The sequence below is a fragment of the Cloeon dipterum genome, chromosome X (assembly GCF_949628265.1).
Source record: "Cloeon dipterum chromosome X, ieCloDipt1.1, whole genome shotgun sequence".
In the NCBI taxonomy this organism is placed as follows: Eukaryota; Metazoa; Arthropoda; class Insecta; order Ephemeroptera; family Baetidae; genus Cloeon; species Cloeon dipterum.
The window spans coordinates 32,346,036-32,370,107 of record NC_088790.1 but is presented as its reverse complement, the minus strand read 5'-3'; the positions used below and the strand labels follow the sequence as shown (position 1 = coordinate 32,370,107).

At 41.9% G+C, this 24,072-nt stretch overlaps 1 protein-coding gene across 1 annotated transcript; it reads right to left on the bottom strand.

Annotated features, from left to right (window-relative positions):
* Positions 1-2: 2 nt before the first annotated feature.
* LOC135946482 (extracellular tyrosine-protein kinase PKDCC-like) lies at positions 3-21,590 on the bottom strand. Its single transcript, XM_065494708.1, has 6 exons — positions 20,946-21,590; positions 2,452-2,577; positions 2,248-2,383; positions 1,396-1,746; positions 1,126-1,302; positions 3-248 (listed from the first exon to the last, which is right to left on the bottom strand). Exons 1-6 carry the CDS (start codon positions 21,573-21,575, stop codon positions 157-159), a joined length of 1,512 nt encoding a protein of 503 aa, XP_065350780.1. The 5' UTR covers positions 21,576-21,590; the 3' UTR covers positions 3-156.
* Positions 21,591-24,072: the final 2,482 nt, after the last annotated feature.

Below are 24,072 nucleotides of genomic sequence, written 5' to 3'. Positions count from 1 at the left end.
CGTGTTTTTTCTATTCTGTCAAATAATTTAATCCTTATAATTAAGTAACATGGTTTATTAATCATGATTTTGAATAAATCAAGTCTTTGGTCCTCTCAGGGAAGTTGAAAATCACAGCCAGGCTCGGAAAAGGATGTCACAAGGAATTTAGTTTGCTCAGCGCGGGCTTTGTTGCCGCACGAACAGTTGGAAGCCCCGCTTCGTGCTCGCTGGGCCCACTCCTGACTTGAAAATCGCCAATGACCGATCTGGAATAACAGAAAATATATCAATTATTAGGTCTGGAAATTATGTTTTTATTTTTAAATGACTAAAGAGGCATGATTTTAACGAAATATACACTGGAAATCAGTCTTTTAAGACAATATATTAGTTTTTTCGGGATAATTTTGGGAAAGTTTAGGTTCTAGTGGAGCAATTTAATAAATTAGGTGTTTTCCAAGTTCTTCATCGCTGGTTTTGTTTTATTTTTTAAAGAAATTCCACTCCGAAACTCGATTTTTCGTATTTTAAAACTTTTCAAACTCCAAATCTCGGGTTCTAATAATCAGAATTGCAAAAACTACCAACTGTTAATCCTTCCCTAACCAGCTGAAAGGACTGCTTACCCTCAAACATTTATTTTGTGTTTTTAAATTTAAAAAAATATATTTTTTAACATTTTTCCTATTGAAATTGAGTCAGGGGGTTGAAATGGATAAGGGTTTTCACCCCTAAACCCTTTCGCTGGTCAGGGGAGGTCAAGACGAGTCTAACGATGGGTAGTTTTTGCAATTCTGACGGTTAGAACCTGAGATTTGAATTTTTAAATGTTTGTAAAACACAAAATCACGAATTTTTCGACTTTTTCGTATTTTGCAAACTCCAAATCTCGGGTTTTAATTACCAGAATTGCAAAAACTACCCACCGTTAGACTCGGCTCGACCTCCCCTTGCCACCAAAAGTGTTCAGGGGGTGCTAACCCTCATCCCCTTTCAACCCACTGATTCGATTTACTGCCAAAAAATGCTTTCTTCGTGGCTAAAAAATTAAAAAATTTCTCTAGATTACCACCTTATACTTTAATTCAAAATTAAATCAGTTATTTATAAATTGAAAGCATGAAAATAAAAAAATTAATTTACCAGTCCAGGTTTTGCCGAAGCCGATAACAAAGGCCTTGCATCTCGGGTCAGCCGAGCAAATTTCGGCAGCTTCTTGATAGCTGTACACCGAATGAACGCAGTTGACACTATTGGTCGACCCTGGACACGGGTAGTCGAATTGGCCGGGCAGATCTTTTTCATCGTGAATCACGAAGCCTGCAAAGAAAAGAATTTTAAATTTTTTCTGTTAGTTTAATTTAATCTAATTAAAATTTTAAAGCATAACAATAAAGAAAAGCCGTGTCTAACCTGGCAGTGAGTCGGCGCGGAAGACTTCGTTGGTCTCGAGGTACTTGCCGGAGGCGAACGCGTCGACGAGAGCCTCAGTCTCGAGCAGGATCCTGGCCGAGTTCCAAGAGGCGTCCCTGTATCCCTTGAGCAGGTTGAGGATCTGCGGCCGCAGCCCGGCCGGCGCGCCCAACGGCAGGAACTGTTGGATGACTTGCTTGCCGGCGCGCAGCACGTTGACGCGTTCGTTGTGGCCGACGCAGCGCAAATGCGGCGAACACGACGCCGACGCCGCCCACGACGCGTTCCGCAGCTGCAGCGGCAGCATCTTCACGCAGTCCTCGTTCTTCACGCAAAACGGCTCTTCCAAGCCTGGAAATCAGATTGAAGTTTTTAGAACATCGTCAAATGCGCTCAAATCGCTGAAAAAAGCATTAAAAACCTGATTTCAGGTCGGGGTACCCTGAAAAAGGTCGCTTGGGTATCCCTGGTTAAAGCCCTTCCCAAGACCTGTCTGATGAGGGGTCGTGCTTACAAATCAGACAAAGGGCTGAATTTTAATAAAAATAAAACCAAAATTTCGACTTTTTTAAAAAAATCAACAGAAAAAAATTCGTAAAAATTCGAAAAATGGTCAAATTTGGAAAAACTGCACACGGGCAGACGCAACACACCAAGGGGCATCGATTAGTGACCAAATCATCTCCATTGGGCCCGTAGGGCCCCGCCTGGGCCCCAAAAATAAAAGTTCGAAATGTCCCAAATCACGTTTTTTGCCTTTAAAAATCAATAACTCCATTTTTATGGGTCGAACTTAATTTTTTTAAAGGGGATGAAATAAAAAAGCGGTGGTTTTTATTTGAGTTAACTTACCAACGTCGTCAACGTCGGAGAGTTTGAGTTCGCCGTTGACTATCACAAATTGCTGGTGACGAAAGTCGTTCATCGCCAGAGATCCGAGGGGCGAGTGTGCGAGCAGGTACAGAATCCTGGCCATTCCGAGTGCCAGCTGCGAAATTTTTCGAAAATAAATATTTAATAAGGAAAATGGTAAAATAGTGGAGGCGTTTGTCGTACCCGGAGTCTGTCCTCCCACGGCAGCTGCAGCAGCCGCACCGCGTCCAGCGGCTCTCCCAACTCCGTCACCAGGGCAACGTAGCTGTTGGAGCCAGATTGAGCAGGCATGATGCACGAACCCAGCACCTGAGAACACAAATTGGAAATTTTAATAATGGAAAAAAGGGAATTATTATTACAAAAAAATCAAAATTAAAGAGGCTCCGGGACCGATCTCAGGGTGGGCTACCCTGAAAAAGGTCGTCAGGGTATGTCAGGTGGTAGGGCTTGCTGATACCTTTCATTTGAGACCTTGTGGCTTAAAATCCATCAACCCGTCGAATTTTAATAAAAATAAAACCAAAATTTCGGCTCTTTTTAATCCGGACAAAAATAAATTTAATTTTTTTATGGGAACGGGAAGTTTCAAAATTGGTTTCCAGACCAGCGTTGGGCCTACGCATGCCGTAGAATCGGTGGGAACCCATTTTGGATCCCCGTGCATAAAAATGGTATTTTTTTTAAATTTGAGTTTTTCAAAATTTCGGTCCTTTAAAAAATCGCAGAAATTCGAAAAATCATCCGATTTTGAACAACTGCATACGGGCTAACGTGCCTCATTAAGGAGCATCGATTGGTACCAAAATTAGCTCCATCCGGCCCATAGGGCCCCGCCTGGGCCCCGAAAACAAAAGTTAGAAATGTCACAAATCACGTTTTTTCGACTTTAAAACTAAATAACTCGGCTCATATGCGCCGAAACTAATGCTCGTTCATTTTATCTCACTCCCTTTGGTCCTTAAACCAATGTTTAAAGTCGACTGATTTATTATTTGAATTTTTAACTCGCACAATATTTATTTATATAATTAAACTCGAAAAGCCGAGCAGCCGTGTATTGTATGCAAAACCATCGTGCCGAAAAGCAAAACAAAGAAAGGCAGAAGTCGGCGTGCATTTTTAATTCGGCGCATTTGAATATAATGGTCCGGCGGCTGCGTGGCGGCGGCGGCGGCGGCGGCGACGAGAAAACGAGAGCGGCGACTTCAAAGCGCTTATCGAGGCCCTCATAATTTATGTTAACAAGCTGACACAATATTTTAGCCGCAATTTATGCGCGCACGAGACGCAGAGAGAGACAGAAAGAGAAATTTGCATGTTGCGCCGCCGCGGCTGCGTGGCCCGAATTGCGACACACTTTTTAATTAAACGGCCGGGCGTCACAATATTGAACCGCAATGATTCGACTCTTTTATTTTATTTTATTTTTTCTCCTATTGTGCGCGCGGCCAAGGTTGCGACAAGACCAAAATCGGCACCTCACTGCCAGTCAGTCAGTCAGGAAAAGGAGAGGCTGCTGTTAAATTAAACTCCTGTCAGAAGCCTTCAATGAACGTTAATTAGATTCAAAACGCTCTTTGTCAACAGCTGAGAAGACGGCCGTGCAAACTACAATGAAACAAATCGAAAAAAAATAAAAACAATAAATAAATAGGGGGCTTTAATTAGAAGCCGAAGATAAATAGGGCTTTTTGAATTAATTCAAAATTAAAATAAAAAATCAGTAGAAAATGGGATTTTATGTATCAGATTTTGAGGGTTTTTACTCCGGTGGGGGTGGACGGGGGTTGCTTAAGGGTTCATTCAACGCAAAATTTTACGGCGAGTCCAATGAAAATTAGTTTTTGACTCTACAACCCATAGGAGCCGAGTTATTAATTTTTTAAGTCGAAAAAACGTGAATTGGGACATTTCAAACTTTTGTTCTTGGGGCCCAGGCGGGGCCCTATGGGCCTTACGGTGCTGATTCAGGTACCAATCGATGCCCCGTGGTAAGGCGCGTTTGACCATTTTTTATATTCGCCTTTCGTATAATATAACTTCCCATTTGTTTTTATGCGGGCGTGGATCGCGAAGGTTGACCCTTGCTCTGCTCGCGGCTGCAGGCAAACATGTCGGGTTGCCAATTTTAAACGTTGGAAATTAGGAAAATTGTTTAATTCAAAGGTTTGGGTGGAAATAATTTTTTCAAAAATTAACTGCGTATTTTTCCATTGGGTTTTAATCATCAATTAATAAAAATAATAATTTTTAAGCCTGAAATCCATGAACCGCGCGTTTATTTCGATTAAAAATTGTTCATAAATTTGAACTCCTCCCTGCCGCATTTTTTTTTATCTCGACCGTGAATCGCTGCTCACATTATTTTCGAAGCAAATAATATAACAAATCCTCGAGTGTGTTTTGCGCCAAAATCGTTTCTTGTTTCTTCTTCTGGCGTGGAGCAGCTAGCAAAACAAGTTAATAAATTTTAATAAAATGATAAAATCGGCAAACTGGAAGACAGCTAGACAGCGGCGCGCGGGATTAAATTTTATTTTATGCTCCGGTCGGACGGCGTCTGCTGTGAGAAAAACTGGCCGCCTCCAATTAATTAGGCGAAAGAAAATGCACAGCGAATCGAATGTCGCGCCTCACTCGCCTAATTAAAAGACTCGCGACTCGAATTTACGGCCTAGTTAGGCTTTAAAACATTGCAAATCCTTTTTAACGAGCCATAAGAATCAAAAAATGGGCATTTTGCTTTTCCTGCGTGGATCTAATTGAATGCAGCTAATTAGAAAACGAGTTGGCGGCGGCAAAAAGCAAGCGTCGCTCTCTTTCCGCTCGTATGAATTATTGACCTGGCGGCGACGGCGGCGTACACATACATATTTTTAACTAGCTGCACATTTCGCACACAGATGCTCTGTCAAATCGCAGGCCATAAATTACTCGCGCACTCGGCGGAATAAAATCCTCAGCCAGCAGACGGAGACGCGCGCGTCTCTTTCATTTTTCAACAAGCGGATGCGGCTGCACAGGCACAGTCGAGCAGGAAAATTAGAAAAAGCTTTTCGCTTCTAAATCAAGACATTAGACAAGCTTTCGCTTTCGGGATATTTTTTTTCGGTCGGTTACTAAAGGGAAATATTTTTTAAATTAGTCATTCAAGAGGAAAAATTATTTATTTTCATGATTTTTAAATAAAAAAGGGATAAACCACCCCTAAAGACATTCTTATAGGGGTGGATATTCACTGCCAACCCCCTAAAACAGTGAAGAATAATTATTTTTAATCGGTTTTACCTTCATATCAGGTCAAAAATTAAAAATCCCTGTTTCAAAGTCAGCTTAAAAATACGTTTTTAATTTTTCAATCAAATTTAAGTTGTCCTACGACCTAAATCCTAATTTCCCTTTTAATAAGCTTTCAAATGCCGTTGAGTTTGTCTTATTTGCTCCACTAGAAGCCGAGATAATCGAATTTCAATTATTTCGCGTTTTATTTATTAATTTTATTTTTTTAATACATCTCTTTTCGAGTGGCAATCAACATTATTTAATCGTCTATAAATATATAAATAAGCGGCTTATTTGTCGATGATTCGGCTGAAAAGGTGTCTCTCTTCCGGCGTTATCTGTCTCAACTTTTTCGCATCCTCTGTGCACGTCGGGTGCGCGTGCAGCGTCACTGCAATGCTCTCGGCGGTGTTGAAGGAAATTCTATAGTGGCAGCCTCTGTTGATGCAGACGAGCCACAATTATCAGCTTATCACTGGCGCGAGGGAGAGAGTGTTATCAGGCAGAAAAAAAACGGCACCCGGCTCAACTCTCGTCTTGTGTATTCTTCTCTTCAGTAGCACGCAATTACGTCTCGACAACTGCTGATAACGCGCCACCAGCAGCTTAAATATGTTGTGGGATACTCGGTTCGAGCCAAAAGGAAATGCATCTGGTTCCTTTGTAGACGTAGATTTAATCCATAATTAAGACTGTAAAGTTTTACATAATAAATATTCACAATAAAATCTCAAAGGAAAGTCAATATATAAACAATAAATATACGCATCAATATGCGAGTCGAGAATAACAATAATTATTATTACAGTTAAATACAATGCTTACCCCGGTATTATCTTCGGGTCTATAAGTTATTACAAGCGTCATATATGCGCACGACATTATACTTCCGGCCGGAGAGGTAAATGCGACATGACCGTATGCGTGCGTAGGTGAGCGGTCAGTGAAGGTGTATTATACAGGGTAAATGAGAAAAGCTTATCATACAGTTACAAGTGACATCTAAAGGTTACAAACTAAGTTAACGCCAATAAGCGGGAACCGCTACAATGTTCTTCTGCTTCCATAATTTTATTGCCAACCGACACTCAAATCCTTCAAGTGCTGAAAAAACGTTTAAAAAGTGCCTCAGGGCGGATCTCAGGTCGATTTGCCCTGAAAAAGGTCGTCAGGGTATCCCAGGTTGAAGCCCAACTCAAGACCTGTCTGATGAGGGTTCGTGGTCCGCAATCGGATGAACAGTCGAATTTTAATAAAAATAAAACCAAATTTTGATTTTTTGGAAAAATCAGAAGAAAAAAATTCGTGAAAATTCGAAAAATGGTCCGATTTTGAAAAACCGAACACGAGTGGATGCTCCTCACAAAGGGGCATCAATTAGTACCCCAATCATCCCCGATGGGCCCATAGGTCCCCGCCTGGGCCCCGAAAACAAAAGTTTGAAATGTCACAAATCACGTTTTTTCGACTTTAAAAATTAATAACTCGGCTCCTATGGGTCGTAGACTAAAAAACCAAAGTTTTTCAGACTTGCCGTAAAATTCTGCGTTGGATTAACTTCAAAGTCTACCCCCTGCCCGCCCAAAAGCCCTCACAAAAAGTCCCATTTCTCTTTTATTTTTAAATTCAAAGGGTGATTTTGACTTCAATTTCCCTCAATTCTAATCGAAAGGCGTTGATTGGCTAAAATTCGCGATGCACGCCCGTAAAAACAAATGGGAAATTATATCCACGAACAAAAGCAAATATAAAAAATGGTCAAGCACGGCCGCGGGCGCTCATTGTGTATTTTCGTCTGCTGCTCGGATTGCTGATTGACTGAGTGTAATGGGCGAGAAGAGGAATGAGTCAGACCGCTTTTTGTCTTCAAACACACACGCGCGCTATTAAGCGAATCAATTTTATTTAATAGAAAAAATAAAAAAAATGCGCCTCGCTCTCACTCTCGCTCTCGGTGGAGCAGAAAATAGACGCGAGGAATTTTAAAGCGGGAGGTCGACCGGCCGGCCAGCAATTTAGAAAGAAAACATAGGATAAATTATCTTAATGAGCGGTTGTCGGAGGAGCTGAAAAGAAACAAAGGCTGTCATCAATTGTAAAAAATAGACCGGCAGCTGCTGCTAACACTTCAATTTATTCTTTTCTTGTTAAATACTCGCTCGCGAAGGAATAAATACATTTTGAAACGTCGAACGCAAGTGACGAGACGAGTAGAAAAAGTGGAAGCGTGCAAAATTGCGGCTGCTACGTGAGCCAACTGCGGATCGAGTCATTCGAGTCATTCGAGTCGCGAGCGCAACAATTTAGCTCATTATTATCTTCTTGTGCAATTAAGTCTCGGCGTACAGTACAGAGCAACCGGACAATTAATTGCTTCTACTCAACGCCAGCTTGAATTTCAATCAGAATTAAATGGCGTTTAATTTATTTGTTTATTATAAAATTTCTAAAAAAAAAGTGGAAGGAATGGCATTTATTTATTTATTTTAAAAAGCCCCGGGGTTGTTGTTATTTGTTTACTAACAGATGAATAGCTTCGAGAATAATCTCAGAAAATAATTTCCTTACAATTGAAGCGAAAATTTTTGCATCTCAAAATTCCGTCATGCTCGCCAGAGGCTCGATCATAAAACCAAAAAGTAGAGAATTACAACAGTTCCTCATTTCCTAGAATTATACATATTATTTGTTCTCGTCAGAAACAATGCTCTCATTGTCTTTTGCACCAAGGAAAAGATGCCATTTGTATTATTGGCAGCAGAGGAAGACGTAAAGAAAAAGCGAATGCCGGGCACACACTCTGGTCATTATCATCGGCGGCCGACGCAGAATGCCAAATTCTCTGCGCCGAGATATAATGTTTTATTTTATGTGCTGCGGCGAGCCAGGAGATAGAAGATTCTCTTCTCTGGCAGGCTTATCAGCGCGCTTAAAATGCAGCGCGCACACACTTTATGGCCCCACTAATAAATTCGAGTGTCAGTCAAAACGCCAAAACGGCCCGGCGACACCTCCCGCGTACGCGTACGCGCATTTTATTCGCTTCCTGTCGCACGCGTGTGGGAAATTTCAACGCTGCCTCACACAGTGATTTACTGCCTGCCCACAAATCATTGTTCAAATAAATTATAAGCCACGAATTTGACATTAAAGCTGAAATAAATTTTTTATTTTATTAAATAAAGCTGATATTCAGGGAAGCATTATTTGCTCCGTAGGAAAAAACTGGAAATTTAATCAGCTTTCTGAATTTATGCAGTTTTTGACGCTTCTATCAACTGCTGAATTTTAATCAGAGCAAACTCACACCTCTTTCGAAACTCTGAAATTTTTGAAAAAAATTAAAATAACTTTCAAGACTCAAAAGAACTATTTTTTATCTTCTCATAAATAATGAAAATTTTAATTTAATGCAGTTTTAGATTTTTGTACAAATTTTTAAAATAAATTTAAAAACTACTACTGATCTATTTGTTAATTATATTTTCATTTTAACTCCCCTGACAGTTACAATTTTATATTCCAGGAATTAATTAATATAGAAAAAACACTCTTTGTCCGAAAAAGAGCTGTTGAATTCTAATTTTTGAGTGACATAGCAGTACAGAACCCGTGAAATAAATGGAAGAAAGAGTGCCACATCACGATGACGAGGAATTCGGACGCCTTTTTTACCTTTACATTTACACAGAGTCTAAAAAACTACTTTACGCCGGTCGGTGGGTCGGTGGGAAGGCAAGTGAGGAGGGAGAAACCCTAACTATCGGCGTCTGCCAATAAAATTCCGCACGATTCCAGCCGAGTTGGACATTTCATCAGATAATGATGATACACGCTGCGCGAGGTGTGTAACATTTATTTTTCTATTTCTTTTTTTTATTTTTTGCTCGTGCGCAGCGAGCGGCTTTAGTTACCCACCAACACACACAAGTCCTGTTTCGTAATCCGATTTGAAAATGGAAATCGGAGGAGCCAGGCAACTCAGGCAGGGCAGAGGGGATTTGTTTTTTGTTTTTTTGTTCACCTGCGGGGACGCAAATCCCAAGATCTGATATATTCAGCTGTCACTCGTCGTGATGTTGCTATTTAGACCCGCCCAAGATTTTCTTTAATTAAAACACGCACAGCCACAGCACCATCAGCAAACTGGTTTCCAGCCTCTTTTATATAAATTTGTTTGTTTTAAAGTGCAAGGCACCCAAACTGGTTTCAAAATTGATTTGAGAGCGAGCAGCGAATTAAGAAAACAACCACCGGCTTGAAATCTGTGTTGGTTGAAAATTAAATTTTTTATATTTAAATCACGCTAACTTTGAAGCTGCGCAGTAACTTTATGCGCATCCTAAGCATGCGCAGTGTGTTCAGATCGCTTCTAAATCTTACATTGAGGCAAAAACGCATCACTGCGCATGCGTGAACCAAGTTAAAACCTTCTGCGCAGTCGTAATTCCCAACAGGGGCCGGGTTGCGATCTGTGTTGCTTTCCCGCCAGTCAGAATTCAATATGGCGTCGAACTAATGGAGGAAAATCCATTCGGCCAATCAGAAGCGTCGAAAAAGAGGCGTGCCAACCTAATAATTTCATTCCCGCGTGTTTTAAATCAGCCTGATGTGCTATTTAACGGTCGATTCGTCAATTACCGGGCTAATCAGCTATTTGTAAATTAATAACAACAAAAATATACATTGTTCTGAAGGAATTTTCATGATTTCCTTCCGTATACATTATAACAAACACGTGTCGGATGTTTGTATAGAATGACCTAAATTTTAAAGGTGCAGTAAAAATATAAATCTTCCTTACCTTTTATGCTCTATTCATTTTTAAATAAATCAAAAAAGAGAAAAAAGGCACAAAGTGTCAACTTTCTAGAGCACCCCTTTTGTGTTTCCAAAAATTGAGAAGAATTTCCTTTGTTTGGCTTTCATTTAGACGCGCAAAATAGGTCGCCGCACACAATCAGATTTCTCCCAACGGAAGAGCGCGCCTAATATATAATAGAAACTATAAATATATAAATTTTAAGGAAGGACGCGTCGCACAAAAATAAATGCCTTGCTGTGCAGGCCCATAAATCGTGCACGAGCTTATTTTTCCTAACCAATTAACCAATGTCAACAATGATAGATTTTTTACGGCGAGCTGGGGGGCAGAGGCCCAGGTTCTTTTTCCAGGCAGCAGCAACAATCGCCTTGTTTTCTCGTGTCTGCGGGGTTCTCTCGCTCGAACGCAGTCGGCAGACACTATTATGCATATTTATAATACAAATTCCGTGTGTGTGTCTTGAAACAAGGCTCTGATTTATGATGTTAGTTGCTTCTCTCTCTCTCTCTCCCGAGAGCCAAAAGGTGGAGGGGCCGACTTATTCCCTGACTGCTCCTCTCGCGCGCGTCTGTCTGTTTACCTTTCTGCCCGGGCTGTTTATTCACCTATCGACTGGTCCATCCGTCGGTCGGTCGGCTGCTTATATATTTTTCTTGCCTGTTTGCCAGCTGCTGATGTGCTGACGAAAGGAGGAGACGCGTCCGCTCAGCTCGCTCTAAACGGCGTGTTAATTCTAAGGAGATGTAGCAAATCGCCAAACAAATAGCTGACGTCTGTTTCTCCACTCGACTCGCTCGCTCGTCCGAGGAGAAAAAAAAACACAACCGTCCGTGACTAAACATCATCGCCACCAAGACGAGACACACGCTGATTAAAAGGCAAATAATAGAACGTTTGGTTCCTGGAGATGCTTTGGTCGACCGGCATTTAAATTAGATTAATTTTTTGGTCTATTGAAGCTGCGCAGTAAATTTGTGCGCATCTTAATCATGCGCAGTATGTAAAAACCGCTTCTTAATCTTACATTGAGGCCGAAACTCATCACTGCGCATGCGTGACACAAATCAAAACCTTCTGCGCAGTCGTATTTCCCACCGGGGTCTGGATTACGATCTGTGTTGGTTTCCCGCCGGTCAGAAGCCAATATGGCGTCGAAATAATGGCAGCCAATCAGGAGAAGGTCCAGTGTCCAATCAGAAGCGTCAGAAAAGGGGCTTGCCGACCTAATAATTTCTTTCCCGCGTATTTTGTTCAAATTTCCATCGGCCTGATTTACTACCTAACGGTCGATTCGCCTTATTTTTGTTTTATTTTCAAATTTAAATGTGTACTTCACTAATCAAATCTGTCAGGTGTATCAAATTAAGTGTTTCTGTTGGTACAAAGGAACAATAGACCCTCCTGGGAGCAATCAAAATGATTACAAACATTTTAGAAAAAGCCCGTTGTGTGTATTTTGTGTTTGGAGAGTCAAAGAGCGGTCTCATGATGCGCGCGCGAGATGGTATCTATCTTAAAGGAATGTCAGAGCCTGGGAGGGTCAATTGGAAATAATAATAAAGTTTTCTTCTCGGCCTCCTACTGCGAACATTTTTCATGCCACGGTAACGAGACGATCACGATTATGTACCTGATGCTGCTCATGAGCAGGTCGTAAAATGCCTGGCTCGCTCTTTTCGCGAGCGAGCGATCCCTGCTCCTCTCCCGCCGCTCCTCCGCCGGCGCTTTTCGCTCTCTTCGTTTTGCAACATTTTGCCGAGGCAAAAAAGAATGAATTCGTCGTCATCGCCGTCGAGAGAAATAAACACGCAGAGAGAGAGAAGAAATTGTGGAATGTAATTGCAGAGTGACTGTGTGCTTTTTCGAGCACTCCATCAGAAGCGTGAAACATGATTATCTCTTTTTTTATTTAACTTTACGCCTCTCCCTGTATAAACAGCAATGAAATTGCATTTTTCCTCGCAGCCTGCATTTTTTTCTCGTTATTTATTTAAGAGGCAAAGGGTTAGAATACTAACAAGCAGCAGACCATTGTAAACAAGCTCTGCATGTGGGACGACTTCTTGTCAGGTAAATAGGAGACGGATTTTACCCTGGAGAGAGGGAAATCCTGACAGAAAACTGACAGCTCCTCTGCTAACAATGAAAAAATATATTTTTGAGAGGTTTTCAGGGGTTTCCGTCGGTTAATAGGCAAGAATTAAATAAAATCTGGCAGGAAAATACGACAAAAGTGCTTTTGATTGGCTCCCCTACCACTCCTAGGTAAAGAAAGGGTAGTGAGGAACCAGAAAATGCTTAAAAACTGTCTTTGATGATGTTTCTGAGCCCATCAATCGATTCCTGAAGGTCGAATTAGGTGTAATGGATGTTTTTTCCGTCAAAAACCAACACAAAACGCAACCCAGCCCCCGATGGGGATTACGACTGCGCAGAAGGTTTTAATTTCGGTCACGCATGCGCGGTGATGCGTTTTGGCCTCCCAGTAAGATAAAGAAGCGATCTGAACATACTGCGCATGCTTAATACGCGCACAAGTTTACTGCGCAGCTTCAAAATAGACGAATATTCAAAAAACTATGAATTTCGACGCCATATTGACTTCTGACACACGGGAAAGAAAACAGAACTGGCTGGAAGTGACAAAGAAGTCATTCGTACAGGTGGTCTCTCTGCAAGTGCTCAAATCAGCGCATTTCTCGCAAATTCGTTCAAATTGTTTTGGCGGGAAAAAAATTCGCACGTTGCACTGCACGTTTTTAACGGGAAAAGCATCCTCTATACCTGATTCGACCCTCAGGAATCGATTGGTGAGCTCAGAAAATACGTAAAAGATGGTCTTCAAATAAAAAATAATTTAAATTAAAAATAAACTGAAAATTTCGGCTTTGCGGGATTAACGACCAGGCAACAATGAAAAGAAACCGCGGGCCAAATTGAATGAGGCGTTTTTGAGGCAAGAAATAATGCAAATTCATGGTGCTGAGTGGCTCGTTGAACCGTTGATTGAGTTGGAGAGTGCGCGCTGCTCAGGGCCAAGAGTCAATTCGGTGCAATCACGAGAGGCTGGATGGGCAGCGAGCTGGCTGGCAGGGCCTAGTTAAAACTTGGGCAGCGTGTGGTACAGACGCCGCGCGGTGCAAATAAACAAGAAGGCGAGCGAACGAATAATAAAAAAAGCAGCCGCGAGACGCCGATGGTCTGACACGTCCTTATTTATACTGTGTGTTATTATCCAGCTAGCCAATGTTGGCAATAATAAGGAGGCACATGTATCCTTTGATTTATAGAGCGATGATAAAGTCTCTACGCCCAACTTTGTGTGTTGTAGAGAGCAAGAGAGAGAGCCGGTTGTTGGCCTTGGGAATATACAAAATCAGAAGCTCCCTCTCCAGCTCGCTGTTATAAAAGGCTAAATTTATTCCGAGCAGCCAGTCAGCCAGCCAGCATGCTGATTTTATATTCAAATGAGCAGAGACACTGGCTCCGGAGACAATCCCGATCGTCTTGCCCGATTACAATGCCAGCAATAATTCTTCGGCTTGTTGAACCGCAAAACGGCCTCTTTATTTTTACTCTTTCTTTCTTTCTTTCGCTTCGTCCGCAGCCAAGGTTTTATCTCGTCGTGCTTCTCGCGGCTTCTTATCGCCGCGTTTACCTGCCATTTTAATTGGGCTGCGTGTAACAGGAGCAGAGCAATAAAATCTCGCCATTTCTTTCCGAAATTAAGTGATTTTGTTTGTTTCAAAAAGACGTGCCATTGAGCAGCATTCCTCGAGTTTTATTTCCCAGCAGAAAACGTCACACCCCTCGTTAAGCGCACGCAATTAATGAATTATATGAATGTGAGAGCGCCGCCGCGCGTATAAATGAAACAGAGACCGCGCGGCGGCGAGAAATTTTCCCGCTCATTAAAGCTGAGCCGCGATTCCTTCACGCATTCATATTCATCGCGAAGAGCCAGCCGAGCCGCATTATCAACACCATTCATAGCAATTAAACGGCATACGAAGGCTGGTAGATTTTAATTGACTCAGATTATTTAAATAGAAATAATTTTAAAATATAAATAGGCGTAGGAATCAAGTTCTAAATCTATTTTAATTAAATTTAGAAGGCGCGAAAAGAGATTTTTTAATAGCAGGCATTTTTATAGGCTCTCCCCCCTCTCCTTTTCAAGTAAAAAATGCTGATTTGCTGTCTAATTTGAAGCTAAAGAGTCGGTCCATCGATTTATAATCGTAGAAACTTATTAAAAGTTGCGTTAAACCGATTTAATTGAGAATAAAAACAATCAGCAGCAAGAATTCTTTGCTTGAAAAAATCCTTGACGCTGATTGGCTGACAACGCGCATGCCAGCATCTCCCGCGCAATTCACAACGCATGTAAGCCGTTGCTAGGCAACCGCGGGAGCTGTTAACGAGCATGTTGCGTCGGCCAATCAGCTTCGAGGATTTTTAAAACGAAGAATTCTTGCTGTTTTTTTTCATATTTTTGTCATTTAATTCGCAATTAAATCAACTTTTAAAGTGTTTCTTCGATTAAATTCAATTAAAATTGCTTTGCATTTTTGTGGAAATTGCAATTCTTTTGTGAAAGATTTTATAATAATTAATTAATTTAATTTATTTTACCGGATAGTAAATTATAAAAGACCGTTTACAGTGTTCAACTGTTCTCGCTGCTCTTTTTAGATTAAGAATTAAATTAATTTAAATTCAGGATGTGGTTTAAAAAGGAAAACAATATTCTAAGAGCGTGTTTTTGCGCGGAGCACCGTGCAATCCGCGAGTGCATGACATGTGTGTACATAATAGAGTCGAGTTTCGAGTTTTGATATGAATAGGAACTGGCTGTTGATGCGGTGGCGATGGCGATGGCGAGACGGAGGGCGCGAGATGTATATTGCCATGGAAAGAAAATAAGTCGGTGTGCGAGAGCATGTGCACTCGATCCGTGCAGGCGCGTCTCTCTTCTCTGTGTATTTATAAAGGCGTGGAATAAAACAAGCTGTGAGGAGTGAAATAAAAAAGCGTTGACGCGTCTCGGCGTCTCGGGGCGCGATGTTAAACTGCTGCCAGCAGCAGCTCTCCGCTCTCTCTCGCTCTCCCGGCGCAGCAGCCAAAATTCTGAGTAAATATTTGTGGTAAAACAATTTTACGCACACATACACACACACACACACACGAGGAAGCTGCTACAGGCGCGCTCATTGTTTATTTGAACCAACTATAATATTTAGAGAGTGGCCCGCCGAGATGTTCTCCAGCAGCAGCAGCATCCCCGAGAGAGGGACAGTTCGTTTTCAATGCAGGAAGACGACTGTTCATTCTCAAAATCACGGATGTTTCAGATTTTTCTTTGTTTTGTATTTAATTTAAAATATGAGGAAAGAAGAACCGGGGTCTAGTTTGCGATTCGTTTTGGTTCCCGCCGGTCAGAAGTGTTGAAATTTTTAATTGTTTGAATATTCGCTTATTTGGAAGCTGCGCAGTAAACTTGTGCGCATCTTAAGCATGCGCAGTACGTTCAGATCGATTCTAAATCTCATATGGAGGCCTAAACTCATCTCTGCGCATGCGTGACCCAAATTGAAACCTTCTGCGCAGTCGTAATTCCCACCGGGGGCCAGGTTGCGATCTGTTTTGGTTTCCCGCGGGTCAGAAATCAATATGGCGTCGAAATAATTGACGCCAATCCAGTCGGCCAATCAGAAGCGTCGAAAAAGAGGCGTGCCGACCTAATAATTTCATTCCCGCGTATTTAAATTAGCCTGATGTACCATCTAACGGTCGATTCGCCAATTACCGGGTTAATCAGCGGTTTTTAAAGGGATAACATCAAAAAATATTCATGTGAGGAATAAGGAGAGACGGATATTTAATATTTTTCTTAATTTGCACGGCTGTCAGGCGTCATAGGAGATGTAACACGTGACTAATATTATTTACAATATTTTCTTTCTCCGAGCCAGCGCAGTCAGATTTCACATGTGTGTCAATGACAGTAATCCGTTTCGACCAGAGAAGCATAAACATGAAAAAGAAACCTTTCAAAACAATCCTCGGCTGCCAAGGAAACTTTATAATCCAAGACGAGTTTATTTTTTTATACATATTACGAAAACCAACAAAATAAACCTGAAACATGACAGGCGAGCTGCTGTCTCCTGAAATTAAATCACGAACGTCTCTCTCCACAAAGTGCAAGATAGGATTACGCGAGCGTAGAGTAAAAAAGGCTGGCTGCCAGTGGCAGTGGCAGTGCCAGAGTGCCACGTGAAATTCATTTTTTACACTTTCGTGGCTGGCGTGCGGAGCGGAGGAGGGAAACAAAACCGAGTGAGCCCCAGATGGTGCACACGGCGTGCCTAGAGAAAACCAGCAGATTGAAATTGAAAGCCGATCTCCCCCTGATATATATAATTTTTGCCCGGCCGGAGCGACACATATGAGGGTTGCTCTTGAGAAAAGCCCCGCTTTCGAGACGCCAATCTTTGACGCTCAATTGAAATCGCGCGTGGCCCCCTCGCCTCGCCTCGCCTCGCCGCATATTGTGTGTGTGTGAACTCGCAGCTTTTCAATTCGCGCCACGCAGCTGCCGCTTTTCTCAATTTGATTGACGCGCGGCGATTGCTCGGCTGCGTGAGAGATTCTTTCTGGTGTGATTATCGCACCTTGATCGCGCGCAACCTCCGCCTCTCCACAAGTGTTTGTTTGCGGCTCCCGCGCGACAGCCACGCCGTGAAATTGCTGCCGTTGTCAATCGGGTGACAGATGGCCTCTTCCTGTCAAAGAAAATTGGGGGAACTGTCCAAATATCTTATATAAATGATGAAAAATCGTTTCTAACGATGCATTATGCGGTCTCTACCCTATTAAAATTTTATTTAAAATAATTTTCAGGCAGTTTTAAAACTTAAATAAGCAAAAGAATTGCAATGATCCTAAAAAATGTTATCTATTTTGCACAAAAACCAATAAAATCCCAGCTAAATTAATTCCAAAGTTTTTTTACTGGTTATTATTTCGATTTCCTTGTCTCGTATAAAACTATTAGATTTAATTTATCTTTGCCAGGGTTTTTTTCCAACCGAGGAGCAAAAATCCTGACTATTTAGTGCCTAATTTTGCATCTAAAGAGTTGATTCATCGATTTATAGTCGCAGAAATTGTTCAAAAGTCGATTAAAACCGATTTAAAAGACGGAAATCAGAAAATTCTTTGCTTGAAGAATCCTGGACGCTGATTGGCTGATGCAAAACGCTTGTCAACAGCTTCCGCGGTTGCCTAGCAACGGCTTACATGCGTTGTAAATTGCGCGGGAGATGCTGACATGCGCGTTGTCAGCCAATCAGCGTCGAGAATTGTTCCTGCAAAGAATTCTTGATGATTTCGTCTTTTCTTTCGCATTTAAATCGAATTAATGCAACTTTTAATGAATTTCTGCGAATAAAAATATAAATATTAACCCGTTAGCTGCTAGAGGACACCAAAAAATTGGTTCTCTGCTGAATGGTAAGCGATTTTCCAGGTATTTAACATGTTCTCCGAATGTCTTCTTGTTTTATACGCATCGAAGTTCAATTTCCGTTAAAATTCAGGCAGTTTAATCCATTTAAAAAACAATGTTTTAGTAAAAACAACTAAAGATTTCCCTTTTTCCTATTTTAGAATTTGAGTTTAACGAAATTTGCCAATGTGCTTAAGAGTGATGGTGATGGCGCAGTTTCACGCGGGTGCGGAGAAAAGTAATCTGTCACTCTGGCAGATTCTAAGCCGCGAGCCATTAACGAGGGTCGTCGCGTCAATTTTTTTCCAGGCATGTGTCTCCTCGAGTGTCACACACTCGAGTGTTGGAAAAGAAAAAAAAATAAGCAGCCGCGCCACTGTGAGAAACGGATGGCAGCAATTTTTCAAAAGTAATGCTCGCTCGACGTCCCCGCTTTATTTTAATTTTTTTTTTCTAATTTATGCGTGCTGCCTCCGCACGAAAAGAGAAAAAGTAGTTACATCGAAACGCCCACGATCCCGCTCGCGCGCGGCTCTGGCCGCCGGCCAACAAAATCAAAGCAGTCGATTTCAGTCAGCGGCGTCTGCTATATAATACACGCCAGCCCAAATGTTTTCTGTTTGTGCACCTGTGTTTGCTTTCCGCTGTAATTGGCTGCCCGAAATAGCTCGCCCTCGTGCACCCCAACTGCGCGAAATCGAGCGGCACAACTCGCACCGGGCGTCGATAGAAAATCATCCCCAAAAGACGAGCGGGACGACTAATAATTTTTTTATCGTGTGACGCGCAGATATGGCGTCTGGTAGAGTGCGGCGGGAAAAATCATGAAAATAGCTTCAACATGATGAATATTTTAATTGTTATTTCTTTAAAAACAGCTGATTAGCCCGGTAATTGGCGAATCGACCGTTAGATGGCACATCATGCTGATGGAAATGTAACAAAATTCGCGGGAATGAAATAATTAGGTCGCCACGCCTCTTTTTCGACACTTCTGAGGAATTTCTCCTGATTGGCCTCCATTACTTCGACGCCATATTGCCTTCTGACCGGCGGGAAACTAACACAGATCACAATCCGGACCCCAGTGGGAATTATGGCTGCGCAGAGGGTTTCAATTTGGATCACGCATGCGCAGAGATGAGTTTCAGCCTTCCTGTAAGATTTCTCAGCGATTTGAACATACTGCGCATGCGTAAGATGCGCACAAGTTTACTGCGCAGCTTCGAAATAGGCAAATTTTTCAAGCAAGGTTCTTTTTTATTTAAGATTGGTTTTAAATTTGAATTTTAAATAAAAACAAATGAATTTCAGGTAATTTATAATATCTAGCTCATTTTAAAAAATTAATTTTATTTGATGCTTTCTTTTGAAGGGTAGAAAAAATATTTCCCATGCCTGTAAGAATGAGTCAATCGCTGGGTGGGCAGCGTGTGCAGCTGGCAGGCACCCTTTCACGCCGCGAACCATTTGAAGCTCAATAAAAATGTGTGATTTACGACCTGCCAGCATTCTGTATAAGACTATAGTTATATTTTGTTAAACAGCTCGCTTGGGTTTCACCTCACCGTTTAATTGTGCACGCTCGTAAATACAGAGACAGCGTGCGTGGAGAATCGAAAGCTGACCTGCTAAAGCAGTGATGACAACAAAATTGACGGTTCTCGTAACCCTGGACTGTTCATTCTATTTTGCGCCCCCTTGCTCTGCTTTCAAAGTATGGGAGTTTTTTTACGGAACAAAAGGTTGTTTTTTTAAAGGAATTTATGGCATGTGTGTTTCCTTTTTTAATTCTTGCGTAACCATAATACAAAACAAATTCCAAGGTTTTTAAACAGATTACTGTCGCACCCGATTATGTCCTGGGAAGTGAAGTCATTTTTTTATTTCTCAATTTTTCTCGGTGAAAGACACTTTTTATAAGATTGCCAAGTGAAACGGTTAATCAGAGGAATTATAATGGCCGGAACGACTATTTTAGATCCTTAAATTAGGTTAAACAGCTCAAAATTCAATTATTGTCTCGTAATACAAAGCCTACAAGGTCGGTGCAATGGCCACATAGTTGGAAATTTCATAATATCGATTGCTCAAGTACTACCCCGACAATAGGGTTTGGTTTCCTCACTGCTATATGGGCCCAAAAGCATGTTCAATTTTATTTTCCCTTGAATTTAAAAATCCCTTTTTAACATCTGACCCTCTATATCTCAATTAATAACAAGTTTCATCACCCTAACAATTCCTAGGATTTTTTTATAAAAACCTTTCGAAATTTCGGTAGAAGGGGCATCGATTGCTGCCTGAAAAACCGTTGAAAAATATTGCAAATGTGCTCAATATCGCTGAAAAAGCATTAAAAACCGGTCTAAGGGCGGATCTCAGGTCGAATTACCCTGAAAAAGGTCGTCAGGGTATGCCATATCAAAGCCCTGTTTGAGACCTTTCCGATGAAGGGTCGTTGTCGAGGATCGAACAAACGGCCGAATTTTAAGAAAAATAAAACCATTTTTTGTAAATTTAGACTTTTTCTAAAAAATTGGTACAAATAAATTCGTGAAAATTCAAAAAATGGTCCCATTTTAGAAAACCACACACGGGCGGATTGTCCTCGTTAAGGAGCATCGATTGGTGCCAGAATAAGTGCCATCCGGCCCATAGGGCCCCGCCTGGGCCCCGAAAATATAAAGTTCGAAATGTCACAAATCATGTTTGCTTGATTTTAAAAATTAATAATTCAACTCCTATGGGTTGCAGATTTAAAAAAACAAGTTTTCCAGACTCGCCCTGAATTTCCGCGTCTATTAGGTTCATTCTCAGCCCCTGCTCACCCTCAAAATCTGCGCAATTTTATTTAATTCAAATTTTTAAAATAGACCAGGCTGGTCTTTTGACAAATTTAAAAAAATATATATTTAATATTTCACCCCCTTGGAGGGTTTATATTTATAGCGCAATGTCTGGCAACGCGGGCGCGCCCTTGACAACCCCACACACTCGGGAAAATCGATATCTCACCCTCTACATATAAAAGAGCAAAAATAATATACCAACCTTGATGATGTTCTCGTGGACTAGTTGTCTGAGCAGCAGCGTCTCGTTGATGATCTTGGACGCAGACCTCTGGTAGCAGACGTTTTTGTCTTTTTCACCCCTGTCGAGACACTCCTGTAAAGAGATTCCTTTGGGGTTGACCGTCTTGATGGCGATCGGGGTGCCCAAGTAGAAGCCGCTGTAGACCGTCTTGGTCCAGCCGTTGTTCACGAATTTGACGTCGGTGACGTTTCGCAGCGAGTTGCAGTCCATCTCGGCGTCCAGTCCGAGAGCCTCGTGTCCGAGCAGGCCGTCCACCAGCAGCTCCGACCTGGGGAAGATGCTGGGCCCGAAGAGGAGCACGCCGGCGATGGCGAACAGCACCACGTACGACGCCACGAACACGTACAGCCCGGACAGGCTGCCGCCCTCCTGCTTCGCCATCACTGTCCCGCGTGCTGCAAACGCATGCCCGTCCGGCATCGGCGACAGCCAAGATCCGTCCGTCCTCCCGCGAGTACGTCCTACAGACAACTCCTCCCTCCGCCGCGAATCCACTGCTGTGGTGCTGCGGCTCTCGGTGCTGCCGTCTTGGACTTTTGGGAGAAAAACCGGTTTCCCGCCTCTTTTGTGCAGTTCAATGGGCGACATTCGCGATTTAAACCGGAGTTTTTAACCGGTTTTCAAAGGGAAAACTGACAGTGCTAACGAGAACACGGAGGCTCTACCCAGGATGCTCGAATAATGGCGCGAGGGGAACTACAGGCAGATCAGATTATGAAAAATTCTTTACCGTTAATTCTTTCCCAAACACAATTAGGGATTAGGGATAATGTTTCCGCTCCGACTGAGTTTTTTTAATTAAAAAAAAAATACTAAATTCTCTGTCTGTTTCTTTGATGTGCGTGAAACCGTAATATAGCCAAAGAGGGGGGCGTAACCGATGAAATGCAAAATTGCGGTGCACCACGCCCCCTACGAGTGGCTAGCAGTGCACTCTTGACTCTTGCCTGCCGTATTCGCGCTGTCATACTGCATTCCATCGGTTACGCCCCCTCTCCGGAGGCCGATTTCAGCTGTTTCTTGAATGGGGCGTAACTGAGGGAAAAATAATATGGCGGCGCAGACATGGCAGGCAAGAATGCACTGCTCGTTGCTCATAAGGGAAGCGGTACGCCGCCATTATGCATTCCCTCGGTTACGCCCCCCTTTTTGGAGGCCAATTTTGGCTCTTTCGACGCTGAATATTTCGGTTTCACGCACATCAAAAAATCAGGCAAAAAATATAGTATTTTTAATACTAAAAACCCCGGCGGCAAAATCCAAATCAATGATTTGTCTCCGAATTTTTAAAATTAAAAAAAATAACATGTTTATGTTAACGACGTTTAGGTCGTTTTGAACATATTTAAAAGACACGCCCACTCTATTCACGTTCAAAAGTGATCTTGTGAGTAAGAATGGGTGTAGCTCGAAGAATTCCTGAAAAGGGGCGTGGCATGTGGATATTTTATACCTCCAATTCCAGCGCGACGTGCGAACTTTTTTCCCGCCAAAACAATAAGAATGCGTGAAAGGCGCATGCGTGAGAGCTGGTGACTTATTTGTCACATCCAGTCAGCTCTGACGCATGCGCACTTGTCGCATTCATATTGTTTTGGCGGGAAAAAAGTTCGCACGTCACGCTTCACTTTTTTAACGGAAAAAACGTCCCCTGAACCTAATTTGGCCCTGAGGAATCGATTGGTGGACTCAGAAACTTCGTCAAAAACGTTCTTTAAGCAGATAACTGTCCTTTTATTGATTATTTACATCCCCCGTCTCCCAATAGCGATGGCGTCGATTCAAAATGGCGTCTAAACCTTAAAGGACCTCTAAAGTGATTGACTTTTGACGCGATTTTATTCAATAAAATAATTATTGGCTTCAATATCCATAAAAATTTGTCTTTCTTAAAAAAATTAGACGACTTCCAGCAAGAAATTCAAAATAAAAAATGAATTCAATCGAAAAAACAGAATTTAATTTTTTTAAATTCCTTACTGTTGTAAATCTGGTCCAGGGCGTCCTTAGCTGAGTCTCCGCGGCCTGAGAAGGAGAGAATGATGGCTGCTTACGTGATGAGGTGGGTGGTGGGAGGCTGGGGAGTAACAATGATGATGCTGGCCAAACAAGAGGAGAAAATAAAAAAGCCTGCCTGCCGCGAGTGTCAAGTTAACCCACGAACCTTTTTATATTTATTATATTGGACATTATTTTCTTCCTCTCTTGACACGTCTGAGAAGCAACCAAATCTTGCGGGACCGCATTCCTGCACCGCAGAAAAACAAACACGTTTTTTCTTCTTCTTCTTGTCGGCGCTGCATGGAGCATGGATGGCGAGCCGAGGAAGATGGTCCTCTCCTTTTAATCAGCGCAACGGACTTTTTATATCACGCTTTTTATTAACGTTTTGGCACGACGCCAAGTGAGCGTGTAACACCTCTTTATCGAATTCGACTTGACAAATTTGACACGCGGCTATTATTTATATCTTATATTGCCTTTACGAGCGTGCCGTAAAATTCGCGGGGCGATTGTTATACTTTTTGCTGCAAATTCTCATGCTTAAATAAATTATTTTTCCTTAAAAATTGAATTTCTTAGTTAAATATTTTGAAGGGGCAGTTAAAAATGATTTTTTTCTGCTCAAAGTGTCAAAATTAACAACAAATATTGAAAGAAAATTTTAAATTGCGTAATTTTGGATTAAAAATACAGTAAATTAATTTCCAAATTTAGTAAAAATATTTTCCTTTTAATATTTACCACCAATTATTTATTTATCTTAAACGGTGCATTTTAAAATGCCACGAGCAAACTAGCACAATCGTTAAAAACGAGTGGATTACGCTTTATAGCAGCAGGAAAATCGTTTGCGCGCGTTCTTCAACAAATTCTTCACGATCTGGCTCGAAACGCAGCACAGTAATGACGTACTGCGTCATCTGTTGGAAAGAATTATGTAATTCTGGCACAGCTGGCGCCACTGACCGTGACCGTCAAGTCTCACTGACGTTAGTTCACTCCCGCGCCGCTACTATCTATGCCGCATTGACTGGCCTGTTGCGCTCGAGCTGGAATGACGTCATAGTTTCGCCACGCCCAC